This window comes from Schistocerca nitens, chromosome 7 (genome assembly GCF_023898315.1).
Source record: "Schistocerca nitens isolate TAMUIC-IGC-003100 chromosome 7, iqSchNite1.1, whole genome shotgun sequence".
In the NCBI taxonomy this organism is placed as follows: Eukaryota; Metazoa; Arthropoda; class Insecta; order Orthoptera; family Acrididae; genus Schistocerca; species Schistocerca nitens.
The window spans coordinates 374,947,660-374,962,511 of record NC_064620.1 but is presented as its reverse complement, the minus strand read 5'-3'; the positions used below and the strand labels follow the sequence as shown (position 1 = coordinate 374,962,511).

The 14,852-nt window shown below is 37.3% G+C and overlaps 1 protein-coding gene across 1 annotated transcript in view; it reads right to left on the bottom strand.

Moving 5' to 3' along the window:
• Positions 1–14,852, bottom strand: part of LOC126194806 (guanine nucleotide-binding protein G(s) subunit alpha) — a 412,531-nt gene that overhangs the window by 60,410 nt on the left and 337,269 nt on the right. Inside the window, exons 7-8 of the mRNA XM_049933120.1 lie at positions 4,705–4,778; positions 3,791–3,970 (exon numbers count right to left, since the gene is read on the bottom strand). Coding sequence (XP_049789077.1) covers positions 3,791–3,970; positions 4,705–4,778 — 254 coding nt within the window. The remainder of the gene's footprint in view (positions 1–3,790; positions 3,971–4,704; positions 4,779–14,852) is intronic.

Sequence of the window (14,852 nt, the reverse complement as noted above, 5' to 3'; positions counted from 1 at the left end):
CAATCTCTGGGAAAGTCAGAAATGAACTGGCACTGTAGCAGATAAGGCCCACTGCTTGATTAGTTCCGTGTGGGCCTTGACACTTCCTAAACGTCTGCCAGTTTGTACATACAATAGGACAACAGCTATACTCTGCTTTTCCAAGAAGAAGCATGTTCCTCTAATTTACAATGAATATTTATAATCATATTGTAATGGCAGTAATTAATGCTTTAATTTATCTCCATTAAAAATGCATTTGAAATTATTCAGCTTTTTAAAAAGAAAGTATTGATGAATGTCATTCACATTTCAAGCAGCCTGCGACATCCAATTCATAAACAAAATAAAATTACTTGTGACTTAACTGATAACACTTCAGGTCATTAACTTTACTTAAATATTGTTATAATTTTTTTAAATTAAGAAAACAATAAAATCAAGCCTGCAGGTGGAATTGAACCCACATTGGCCGTAAAACATTCCAGCATGCTACTGACTGAGCTATTTCACCCGTTTGCTGCAATGCTACCTCTGACCGTATATGAGGTGCGTATAAGTTACGCTTAAAACTTTAGAGCCCTTTTTCTTGAAATTTTCTGGGTAGTGCGTTTTACAACTTTTATGAGTCGACACTCTTGAGGTATACTACCAACCTGTGAAGTCTCATCCCGAACTGAATTTCTCAGACCAGAATGTCCCCCTGTGAGTAAAATGTTTAAACACAGAATCACCGAAGTCTAATTTATCAAATATTATGGAAAAATAGAAGCTATTCCTGATATGTTAAGTGTCTCTTGTGATTTCAAGTCTGAGGAAATTTTGGGGTTGAAGTATTCAAGCAGTTGCTGACCTCTATGACGTTGATGAAGCTCCGCTTCTGCATCAGCACAAAACTCCAAAACATCTCGATCACGGTAATAATGAAAAATATTAAATTCAAAACACCTAACGAATTTTTCAGAAAATCAAATTTTGAAGTTTTTGATCAACTGATTGTATCACTCAAGAGTCTATTTGACAATGATTCTGCAAGATTTTTTTTTTAAATCGTTGGAAAAATTTACATCATGCAGCTCTCGACGAAATTTTAAAATTTTACAAAAATTATTTTCATGGTGAGAGATTATTAAGCAATAGAGACATGCTTTTGCTACTTCTAAAGAGAGAAAATAAGCAGACCACGGACTAGAGGGATGTTGTGAGGATTGCGATTCATGGATTATCCCATTCCAGTGAACAAAGTTTTTCTTTTTACAACTGATTCAAAATTTATTTATGATCAGTAAAATTGCAAGACTGACTCAATCATATCACTATTTTGCATGTTTACCATGACGTTACCGACATACTAGATTAAGATGATTTGTTAAATACATTTATTTTGCAGAATGCAAAGAGCAGCACAGCTTTTGCATTGTGCAAGTGATTTTTTTTCCTATCCAATAGAAATTGATTAAATAAAAAATAATTTAAGAATAGTTTCAATTTTATTGTAGTTTTATCCATAAATAGTATCCTTTTACGATTTTTTTCATTCTATTTACAAGGAATTTGGAACCCTTTTTGGACAACTACCCACTCACAAAAAATATGAACTGCCCCATCTCCATAGGCAGCTTGTCCAACTCTATGATCTTTAGTGGAGAGAAAGTGGACTACGCTGCAAACAAGTAATACCATGGAGAATGTAAACCATATTTTGTGCTTCGCTTACATAGCTAGTTAAGGTAAAGACAAGTAATTAAAACTACAGTGTATCACATAAAGATAAAACCGTCTTATAAATGGACAGGTATAAGCAACGATGCATAATGCTATAAGATAAAAACTATGTCTCACATTTGTTGAGCGAGTAAGAAATTTTGGAAGCTAAAGAGGACAAAATTGCTCAATAACTCACCCCGTACGCTCCTTTTTTTAATTTTTTAAAAGGATAATTATACTTTCTGTCACTATTATTTTAAAACTTGTAATCTATGAAAAACTATACTAAATATGAAAAATAAATCTTGAAGCTTGGTCTTATTCAATGTATTACTCTTTATGAATAAAGACGTACCCATTACACATGTGTAAGTTACGCTTGAAATAAAGGCGTAAACAGCTTGTTTTCTAGGCACGACATTCTTCTCAGTGGCCAGTCTCCAAAGTGTTTGAAAATTACACATATTTAACAGAAAACTAATAACTCAAACTTCTTGTGAAATACTTCATATACTGAACATTAACAACTGCTTCAAATGTCTGCAATGTATAATGTAATATAATAAATACAGGGTTATTCTAAATGATGGACCTATTTTCAAAAATTCGTATGCATTCAAGTACAAATCCAAAATGAACAAGCTTCATACCAATGAAAAGAGGAAGTTTCCAAGTTTTTGGCAGGCAGCGGCAGCAGCGGGCGGGCGGTGATGGTTTCAGAAGAGTTCGTGTGGAATAGGGCCATCATACTGTTTCACGTTCAGTTATGAGTGAGATGGCAACTGTGGAGCACAAGGTTTTCTGCATTCTTGAGCTCACGAAAAGTGAATCGCAAATTGCAGTGCAGTGCGCATTTCGTACCTAATTCGATATTCTACCACCTACTCACAAAAGCATTAGACATTGGTTTAAGCAATTTAAACTGACTGGGAGTGTCTGCAAAGGAAACAGCAGAGGCCGACCACATATGTCAGAGGATGATGTCCGATGGATTCAAGAAAATTTTGTGCGCAGCCGCAGTAAGCCTACCAATAGAGCCAGTTGAGAACTTTGAATACCTCAAGCAACTGTATGGAAAGTTCTGAGATGGCGTTTACTGTACAAGCCCTACTGATTACAACTTGTGCAGGCTCTCAATCTCAATGACAAAGAGAAGCGTCTCACATTTTGTGGTTATGTACTAGCAAAGATGGAGGATGACACACTTCTACAGTGTGTAATTTTTAGTGATGAAGCAACGTTCCACCTTAGTGGAAAAGTCAACAGACACAATGTTTCCATATGGGTTTTGGAAAAACCACATTCACCATTGCAACACAAAGGAGACTCATCAAAGATCAACGTGTTCTGTGCCATATCCCGTTATAAGATTTGTGGATCATTTTTCTTTGGGGGAAGGAACTGTAACGGGAATCACATACCTGGACGTGTTGGAACAGTGGCTGTTCCCTCAAGTTATGAAAGGTTTCCACGACTTCATTTTCCAACAAGACGGAACTCCGCCCTATTGGCACTGTCATGTACGAGGTTTTTTGAATTACTCCCTTCCTCAGAGCTGGACTGGTCGCGGGGGACCTGACGACCTGGTGCCACACTTCTGGGCACCAAGATCTTCTGATCTCACGTCCTGTGACTACTTCTTATAGGGTTATGTGAAGGCAGCTGTTTACGTTCTGCCTCTAACAACCACTCTGAACGATCTGCGGAACTGGATCACTGCTGCTGTGCACTCAGTAACAGCAGATACGCTTTCACATGTGTGGGACGAGTTTGTGTACTGCGCTGATTTTTGTCATGCAGCCAACGGTGGCCACACTGAACATTTATAACATTGGTCAAGTTCCCAATTATTAAATAATTATTAAAAACTAATTCATTTCAAATTATAAAATGTATTTAATTGATATCAAACATTTTAAAGAAGTTTTGAAACTTCATTTTTTTTTAATTGGTATAAAGCTTGTTCATTTTCGATTTGTACTTGAATAAATACAAAGTTTTGAAAATTGGTCCATCATTTAGAATAATCCTGTATAATGACAATCTAATGCTCCACTGGTAAGAAAATAATCATAACAGGTAGACATTCAGCCAAAGCTCTCACCGGTTGTTCCAAATGCTTTTGAACAGGTCAAGGCTCTCGCGCAACCTGTTCTGGGTAGGATCTTCACGCAGTACCATGTTGTAACTGCTGCATGCAGTAACAAATATGATTGCGGTAACATCATTGAAACACTGTATCCACTTCCGCCTTTCGTCTCTCTGTCCTCCAACATCGAACATACTGTAATAATAAAATGTTTGTCATTAATACACATTGCTTAAATAAATGTAAAAAAATAAAACAAACAAAAAAATAGAACTGAAATACTGTTAACTTTCAGCCTCAATGAAACACAATGCTAATTTGAGATTTAGCAATTATAATAATGCTTACAACTGTTCCTGTATCTAGAGGATACAATTAATTTACCACAAAGTAACTCCAATCAGTACACATGCTATGTGGAAGGACAAACACCATGTGTTTATCATATTAGCACCATTCCCTGCAATGCAAATAACAGATTCAGGAATTCTGGCAGCTGTACTCCTAAGTTGATTTCCAAAAATGCAACAAGCAAGCAGAGTCTACGCAGCAAATACGACATTATTGACCTTATGTTCTGTTTAAATTACGTAGTTCCTTAAAAGTAACAAAAAATTGCTGGCAAGTTTATGTTTCATCAAATTCACTTTATTAGCATTAACAAATATTAATGACGATTCATTAAAATTTAACTTCTGGGATACAAATTTTCAGCAGTACAGAGAACTACCCGATATCGACAAACAGTACTTTGAAAATTCTTTTCTTGTTTGTGAAACGTTCAATTTCATTTCCAATACATGAAATGAACTGTTACAAGACAACTTTAATTATATTCATCAACAAATTTGATTTTAACACACGAAAAAATAATTTAATAATTTTTTCCTCCTAAATACACTTAATACCAAACAGTGTGATTAACTTACTGGAAATTGACTTTATCCACTTGAAATCTTGTTTCAAAGATACCAGAAGTTAAGACACGACATCTGAGAATGTCCTAGAAGAGAGAAAAAAACTATTTAAAATAATGGTAAAAACACAGATTGTGCAGTTAAACATAGTGCAACACTTTTATCATATTCACTCAAAGATGAAGCTTCAGTTTCATTACTGTTATTATGCAATTAGTTTTGCGCCTATTCAATTTTCAAAGGAGTTTTAAGCAGGAATAGAATGGTATAAAGTTTTTTTTTCCACCTTTCTCTCTAAATTTTACTTTCAGTAAAAAATTTTTCTTTGCATGGATATTTCAAGTAACCGGACAGCTCTGTTATGATTAAACTATGTTTATATCTTTGTGTACACAATATATTGGTCAAGAGAACTGATACGACAAACTAGATCAACACCTCTCTTTTGGTCACAATGTACACTTAATTTATTAAGACAACTTTTTTTTCCTTCAAGAAATCGTAACTTTCATGCCTATGTAATCAGTTTGTGATATGCAAGTAATTTATGAAAACCATTAGCATCATTTCTTGTAATCCTAAATGCCTCTACAGGGAGGAGAGTTCAAGATCACAGTGTCAGGACAAAGGGACCACACGTAAGTTCCTGAAATGTGGACACCTGTTCACCACCATCTTAGTGCATTGTATCTATGACTTGCTGCAATAAGCTTTTCTTCATGAGTGAAATCGTGAAACACAGAGCAAGTTGGCATAAATTGATGAGCAACTTTTGGACATTTTATATCAAACCAGTGGTAGCACTCATCAAGAAGACTGGGATGAGATCGACAGCATCATCCACAGGAACATGCTGAATGAACTCTTAACACTGCACTAAAAGCTGTGGAAAGTAGAATGACAAGTTAATTCCAAACATCACGCACAGTTGTCGACCTAAGAGAATGGCCACTGACCTCAGAGGAACTGTGTCCTTCAAAAAGGAGGGAACTGAACTATTCTAAAACCCTCAACATTGGACATCGAGAGCTGGCATGTTATTGTAGTGGAATAGAATATAAAGCTGCCACAGAGGGTATGAGCTAAGTGTAGCATGGGCAGAGCCAGTGGCTCACGTGTTTACTTCCCAGTGGCAATAGGCCTGGCCCAGCAGTTCTGAAAGCAATTCAAACACCCGCAGTCCAAGCTTTCACCTCACACTGTACTCTGCCTTTGTGTGCCCAGTTGTCAGTCGAACTGATCGTGTGTTATACTTTGCTCCATGCTTAATCCCTATGCAGGCACTGTTAACTCTGAAGTGACCATCCAGACCCTACGTTATGAAAAAGTTGAAAAGGTATGAACTCAAATCACCAGGATACTGCCTCAAGCAAAACCACTAGCTTGCAACACGAAAAGAGGAGTAGTGGTGGTGGTGGCGGTGGTGGTGGTGGTGGTGTTGGTGATAGCAGCAGCAGCTTTATTCATCTGCAGATCTCTTTTTACAAGGATATAGGACATGTCAAAGTATTTACAAATTTAGATCAATTTAAAATAAGCTAATATGTATACACATATATTTAGAGACTTCCAGTTAGAGACAACCATTACATTTACTCCTGGTATAAAATACTTTTTTTTTTGTTGCAAATAACTTATTAAATAATGTAATGCCACATTGATCACTCATATCTCACTATCAGTCACTGTACACACACACACACACACACACACACACACACACACACACACACACACACACACACACACACCACAACTTTAGATTAGATTAGATTAGTTTTCGTTCCATAGATCCGTGCTGAGGAGATCCTCATGGATGTGGAACATGTCTCTCTCTCTCTCTCTCTTTTTTTTTTTTTTTTTTTTTTTTAAAAAGCTGAAATTACAATACTAATGGTATGAATATATACAATACATCATTTGTTTCTACTAAAAAATGTGTCAATGGACTAGAAGGAGTTGGCCACTAGTAAGTCTTTCAGGCTCCTTTTAAACTGATCTTTATTTGTAACTAAATTTTTTATGTTTACTGGCAAATTATTGAAGATGAGTGATCCTGAGTAGTGGACCCCTTTTTGAACTAAAGTAAGTGCTTTTAAGTCCTTGTGCAGATCATTTTTGTTCCTGGTATTGTATGTATGAACTGAGCTGTTTGTTGGAAAAAGAGATATATTATTTAGGACAAATTTCATTAATGAGTAAATATACCGAGAGGCAGTAGTTAGTATACCCAGTTCTTTGAAGAGGTTTCTACAGGACGTCCGTGAATTTACTCCACAAATAATACGTATTACACGCTTTTGGACTCGGAAAACTTTTGTTTGACTTGAAGAGTTACCCCAAAATATTATACCATATGACATTATGGAATGAAAGTAGGCAAAGTATGCAAGCTTTTTCATTTTTATGTCACCTATGTCTGCTAACACTCGAATTGCAAATACAGATTTGTTAAGGCGTTTCTGCAGTTCTGTGGTGTGCTCTTCCCAACTGAATTTATTATCAAGTTGTAATCCAAGGAATTTAAGACTGTCAACCTCTTCTATCTGCTCTTCTTCGTATTTTATGCATATGCTGGGTGGAAACCTCCTACAGGTTCTGAATTGCATATAGTGAGTCTTTTCGAAGTTTAATGTCAGTGAGTTGGCTTTAAACCATTTATTAATATCCATGAAAATATCATTAGCAGATCTTTCTAGAACTACACTTGACATACTATTTATTGCAATACTTGTGTCATCTGCAAACAAAACGAACTCTGCTTCTGGCAGTGTAACTGATGAGAGATCATTAATGTACACAAGAAAAAGCAATGGCCCTAAGATGGATCCTTGTGGGACACCACATGTAATTTCTTCCCATTCTGATGATGACTGATGACTTAATTCACTAGTCCCTTGCACTGACACCCTTTGTTTCCTGTTAGTGAGGTATGACTTGAACCATTTTGCAGCACTGCCCGTGACACCATAGAATTCTAATTTACTTAAAAGGATGTTGTGGTTCACATAATCAAATGCCTTTGACAAATTACAGAAAATACCTGCTGCTTGTAATTTGTTATTTAATGAATTAAGTACATTTTCACTGTAGGTGTAAATAGCCTTCTCGATATCAGAACCCTTCAGAAATCCAAACTGTGTTCTTGATAATATGTTATTTGTGGTCAGATGGTTGAGCAGCTGCCTGTACATTACTTTTTCTAAAATTTTTGAGAATGCTGGCAAAAGTGAAATCAGTCTGTAGTTTGATAGTATCTCTTTATCCCCCTTCTTGAATAGAGGCTTAACATCTGCATATTTTAGCCAGTCAGGAAATGTCCCAGTTATAATTGACTGAAAAACTGAGTCAGCATCCCTCCATAATGAGTGATATGTTGAGCTCAGAAAGAGGAAGAGGTGTTAGTATTGTGCCATGCATAGCTTGAGTGTAAGGTATTTCTTTGGGGGGGGGGGGGGGGGGGAAGAGCAAATCCCTACTCAGTTTTAGCTAAGTAATCCTACAATGTATAAAATGTATTGCATAACAGATACTTCTTAGCTGTCTTTTTAAATAAGTATTTTTGCAATTTCTTTAATCTCTTTTGATAATTTGTTGTACAGTTTTATTTTTGGTAGAAAATGCTGTTTTGAGTTTTATGTTTATTTTTTCCTGGTAAATGTAAGTTGAGTCTATCTCTTGTTGCATGGTCATGGACAGAGCTGTTTGTGTAGTAACTATCAATGTTATTTTTGATGTGTACAACTGACTGGTAAATGTACTCACATGGTGCAGTTAAAATCCCCAGTGCTCTGAACAGATCTTTACAATGAGCTCGACTTCTGGAGTTTGAAAATTGTGTTCATATTTTGTGCATTTGTTCCCCGAAAAGAATATCATAGCTAAGAACTGAGTGTACATATGAATAATAATATGTAACTAAAAGACACGGCATGTTACACACTGATGATAGGATTCTAGGGGCATAATTCTGTTATGATATATCAAGAGCTCGAAGGCCAATAAGACGTCCTTTGTTCTGCCTGCAGACAACGGAAAAGCGACTGCTGTAAGGAAGACAACACCAAAGATTATGAGCACAAGATAAGTGACCCACTAGACCAAACGACACTTGGATAGGTAACCGCGGATCTTACAGAAGATCACACAGAATACAAATTGATTAATCAAGGTGTCTTTTCTGTTTGCAGGTGTAAATAGGAGGAATCTGCAAAATTCATAGTGTCTACCGACTAAAATTTGAACCAAATGATGTCCTGGCCAGCTTTGACATTGTTTCTTTGTTTAATATCGTGCTACTCAATGACACTCTTGAAATACTGATTCTGTTTTCTCACAGGACATCACCAAGGTGATACCATGGCTAGTCCACTAGTCTGGTCATTACTAATTTCTTCACGCAACACTTCAAAAGAAGGGCACGGCATTTGACACATTGCAAACCTAAGGTGTGGGGCATTAAAATGGCACCACTTTCACCATGTCTTATGTCTACATCTACATACATACTCCACAAGCCACAATATGATGTATGGTGGTAGGTACCCTGCACCACTATTAGTCATTTCCTTTCCTGTTCTGTTCTCTCACAAAAAGAGTGAGGGGCAGGCAACTGTCTGTATGCTTTCATACAAGCCCTAATTTCTCATATCTTATCTTCGTGACCCTTACACGAAATGTTTGTTGGCAGCAGCAGAATCATTCTGAAGTCTGCTTCAAATGCTGTTTCTCTAAATTTTCTCAATAGAGTTCCTTAAAAAGAATGTCGCCTTATCTCCAGGGATTCCCGTTTGAGTTTACAAAACATCTCCATAACACTTCCATGTTTTTCAAATCTACAGGTAACAATTCTAGCAGCCCACATCTAAACTGCTTCTATTTCATGAATTAATCTGACTTGGTATGCATCCCTAGCACTCAAGAAATACTCAAGAAAAGGCCTCACAAGTATCCTACAGATGGTCTCCTTCCAATAAACCAAAGTTGACCGTTTGCCTTCCCTACCACAATCTTCATATGCTCATTCACTTTCACAGTGATTTGCAATGTTACGCCCAGATATTTAAATCACGTGACTGTGAAGCAGGACACTACTAATGCTGTATTCGAATATTATGGGTTTGTTTCTCCTACCCATCCACACTGACTTGCACTTTTCTACATTTAGAGCTAGCTGCCATTCATCACAGACAGGAAAAATGAACTAGAATTATTATTTGGGTTTTCAATCAGTCAGTTTTCCAACTCATGCAGCTAAATAGCAGGACACTGACTGATAACATTTTGTAGACACAGCTCAGGCTGAAACAATTAATGTGTACCCAATTGTTAATGGACTATCTGATCATGATACACAATTGATGGAAATAAGCAATATGGCACCTTACAACAATGAGGAAGGTTCATATACAGCAGCGAGGCTTATTAATGACAACACGATACAATGTCTTAAGAATAAGCTAGAAGGGGCAGTATGGAATGAGATTTATGTATACAGAGATGCTAAGTCAAATCCGATTTATTTTATAGTTAATTTGCATCAATATCTGAAATTTCCTTCCCTAAAAAGTATCCAGAAGATCCATTAAAAAACCAAGTTAACCACTGATAACTAAGGGAACTAAAATCTGATTTAAGAGGAAGAAGGATATTTATGTGAAGGGCAGAGTAAGTCAAGTCACGATCCGACATTACTTGGATGCTATAAATAAAAAAAAATAAAAAAAAATAAAAAAATAAACACCTCACCTATAGTATTTTAAGGAAACTAACTAAAAAGTCCAGAAAAATGCATGTCCTGGCTGAAATAAATAATCCAGATAATAAGATTAAAACTAGATGGGACATTGTCAAATGGGAGAAAGAACAACCAGTCACTATACAACATTCCGTAACAATTAAACCAAATTACAATTTTGTGAGTGATAATTTGTAAGTTGCAAGTACTTTTTAACAATCACTTTCTCAACACAGCAACAAATATAGGATCAAATGTGCAGCTGAAGATGCAAGACAATATATTCAAAATGTCATTTCACAAAACTTGAACCTACAACATGTAGCATCAACATCCTTTAGGGGAAACTAATACCATTATAGAGATTTTAAAAATCCAAAATCTCATGAAGGGTTGACGGAATTCCAAACAGAATTCTGAACCACTTCATAAGAAAGAAGACAAGACAGACTTAAACAATTTTTGTCTAATTTCCTTACTGACATATTTGCCAAAATATTCGAAAAAGTAATGTAATCGAGAGTAGTCACTCACTTAAGGGGAAAAAATTTACCTGGAATATCACACTTTGAATTCCAGAAGGGTTTATAAATTCATTCAGCTGTAAGTAGTAATACATTGTCAGTTGGTACTTTTTTTTATCTTTCTAATGTGTGTGTGTATATATCATACATACTCTCTTAGAAAAACTCAAGTTTTATGAAACTGATTATTTTATAAACAGTTGGTCTGACGCATACTTAACAAACAGAATGCAATAGGTTGTGCTGAATAATTCACACAATGTCAGAAAGGCAGTAAATTTTAGTATCTTCAGGAAGATAGAGAGAGAGAGAGAGAGAGAGAGAGAGAGAGAGAGAGAGAGAGAGAGAGTGTGTGTGTGTGTGTGTGTGTGTGTGTGTGTGTGAAGGGGGGTGGGGGAGGGTTTTTGGTGCCCCCCCCAACCCTAAAGGGTGGTGGTGGGGGGGGGGGGGGAGGAAGACTCAATTTTGGGTCTGCTTTGATTCTTTATGCAGGGGGAGTTTTTCCACCATGCGCGAACTCCAAGGACTGATCAATGAGAGGATATGGAACAAAAAGGGCCTAATAAACTTATGTCCAGAAATGCATGGTTCCCATGCTAGAGGCCATTCACTCAACCATGCTTTGTTACAGAGACCGTGGTCTACTACGGGCTGTACCCTGCAACCACAGTTATAGAATGCATGATTTCCTCCGAGAGTGTTGTACTACTCCTCATATGTCATGCCCTAGCACTCTCTGCTGCCATAGCAACGGGTAATGTGTGCTATTCACTTCTCCTGCTGACTCACCATGTACTGGATGTGACACCGCATTGTACACAAGGGTTCCATATTCAAATCGAGAGCATGCCGAATGATGTTCATTTGCAGAAAGGTAAATGACAACGGGCAGCAAGCAGCAAGGTTGTATCAGGAAACCTATCCCCACCGACACAACCACAGCATTCAATGTTTGCAACAGTGTTTCGCCATTTGTGTGAGACAGTGTCATTTCAGAAGTAGGAAATCATGCAGGATGTACCCAAAATGTTTGGACACCAGACTTGGAGGAAAAGGTGATTCACAGTGTGGAAGGCGACTGCCATGTCTGTACCAAGCAGTTGGCCTGCCAGAACAGGGTAAGCCAGACGACCGTGTGGAAGATTCTCCATGACAATTGCTACTACCCTTATCACTTACAGTGTGTGCGAGGCTTACTAGCTACAGCCTTTCCACATCAGGAGCAGTTTTATCACCGTTTTCTTCACCAAACAAACATGATTCTGGGATTAGCGGCATCCATCCTATTCACAGATGAGGCCACCTTATATGGAATGGTATCTTCCAACTTGTCATCTGTGGGATCGATGCAGAACCCCCACGGTATAATAACAGCAAATCATCACAGTTGGTGCAGCCAGAAGGTGTGGGCCGGGAAAATTGGTGACCCTGTTTTGTGGAACTTCTGGTTATGTATTGTGTATCCAGAGCCCATTCCAGATGTGGAGACACTGAAGCAGCCTATTCATGCTGCCTATGACACTGTTCAGATACAGGCTGGCCGATGTGAACGTGCGAGACAGAACATGCTACAGAGCATACACGCGTGCATTGAGGCAGATGGAAACCATTTCAACACACACCGTAATTGTGGCTGCACGGTACGGAGCTTAGTAGACCGCAGTCTATCAATGTGTGATTGAATAAATGGTCTCTAGCATGGAAACCATGCAATTCTGGACAGAAATTCATTAGACCTTTTCTGTTCCATATCCTCTCATCTATCTATCACTAGAGTTTTGTACATTTTGGGGAAAAAAATCACCCTGTATAAATGTGAATGACTTTCCACTTAATGTCCAACGAGCAAAAATGCTACTTTTTGCAGAAGATACTAGTGCTTAAAAAAGAAAAAAAAAGTTAGAGAGAAAGAAGCAGAAGAGTTGGTAAACGATATTTTCCAAAGAATTATTAAGTGGTTCTCAGAAAACGGACCCTCCATAAATTTTTAAGAAAAACACTGCATTCAGTTCTGTACAAGAGTCACACCACTGATAGCACATGAGCCTGAAACAGTAAATAGGGTACAATGCTCCAAATTTTTACTTGTACATAATGATGAAAACTTGAACTGAAAGTAACATTTACTGGGCATCTTAAACCATTAAGCTCAGTTACTTTTGCCCTTCGTGTAATTGCTAATCTTGAAACAAACTTATCAACTTCCTGACACATTTTGCTTATTTTCACTCAATAACATATTATAGAATAATTTTCTGGGCAACTTATCACTTATAAAGAAAATATTGACTGCACATAAGTGAGCAGTAAAAGTAATATATGGTGTTCACCCATGGTTGTCATGAAGGTACCTCTTCAAGGAGCTAGGCATTTTAACTGTGCCATCAAGATAAATATATTAGCTAAAGAAATTCATCAAAAACAATCCATCACAATTTGAGAAGAACAGATGTTCATGTACCTAGAACACTAGGGGGGAAACATGACGTTTATTACCCTTTGTTAAAGCTGTCAGTGAGTCAGAAATGAGTTAAATATGGAGGGGGAGAGAGAGAGAGAGAGAGAGAGAGAGAGAGAGAGAGAGAGAGAGAGAGTCGTTTCCCCAGCAATATAAAATTTCTGAAAAGTAGCAAACCACATTTTAAATCATGATTTAAAATCATTTCTCTTGGACAAATCCTTCTATTCAAATGACAAATTTCTACTTAAAACTGATAGTACAAATAAATAAATAAGTAACAACAACATGTAGTTGCAAGAGTAGAACTAAAAATAACAATGTTAGCACTAATCATGTACATATGTCCTGTAAACTGACTCATTTCATATTATTTTGATGCAATAATTGTTCAAATTATGTTTGGAACATATAACTAACCAACCCACCAACATCAATTAGAAGTTCATCTTGTATCCTCCTATGGTCACTCATCTTCAGCACATTCCTATACACAACAGCATCGCCAGCAAACCAGCTCTACTTGCTGCCTACCCTGTCTGCCAGATCATTTATGTACACAGGAAATAAGAGCAGTCCAATCACACATCCCTGGGGCACTCCTGCTGATGAACACTTGCCACTGAGGACAACATACTGGGTTCTATTACTTAAAAAGTCTTTGAGCCACTCACATATCCGAGAACCTATTCCATATGTTCGTACCTTCATTAACAGCCTGTAGTGCGGCATTGTGTTACACACTTTCCAGGAATCTACAAATATCAAATCTACCTGTTGCACTTCATGCGCAGTAACCAATACATCACGTGAGAAAAGGACAAGCTGAGTTTCGCATGAGTGATGCTTTCAAAAATCATGCTGATACATGAACAAAAGCTTCTTTGTCTGAAGAAAACTTGGAATATGTTAAAGGATTTTGCAGCGAACCAATGTTAGTGATTTTGGTCAGTAATTTTGCAGGTCCTGCCCTTCTTATACACAGAAGTCACCTGCATTTTTTTCCAGTTATTTGCGACTTTGCGCTGGGTTGGAAATTCATGATAAAAGCACACCAAGCAAGTGGTAAATTCCATAGAGTATTCTTTGTCAAACCAATTTGGGGTTTCATCCAGAACTGGCAACTTACTTGTTTTCAACTGTTTCAGCCGTTTCTCTATGCCAGTTATGCTTATTACCATACTGTCCATATGGGAGTCTGTTTGGTGATTAAATAACAATATGTTTGTACGATTATTCTGCATGAACAATTCCCTAAATTTGAAATTTAAAACTTTGACTTTTGTTTTGCTACCTTCAACTGTTACGCCAGACTGGCCAATGAGCGAGTGAATGGAAGCCTTAGATCCACTTGGTGATTTTACATAGGACCAGAATTTTCTTGGGTTCTCAGTCAGATCTTTTGCTATGGTGTAACAGTGATAGTTGTCGTATGCTTCGA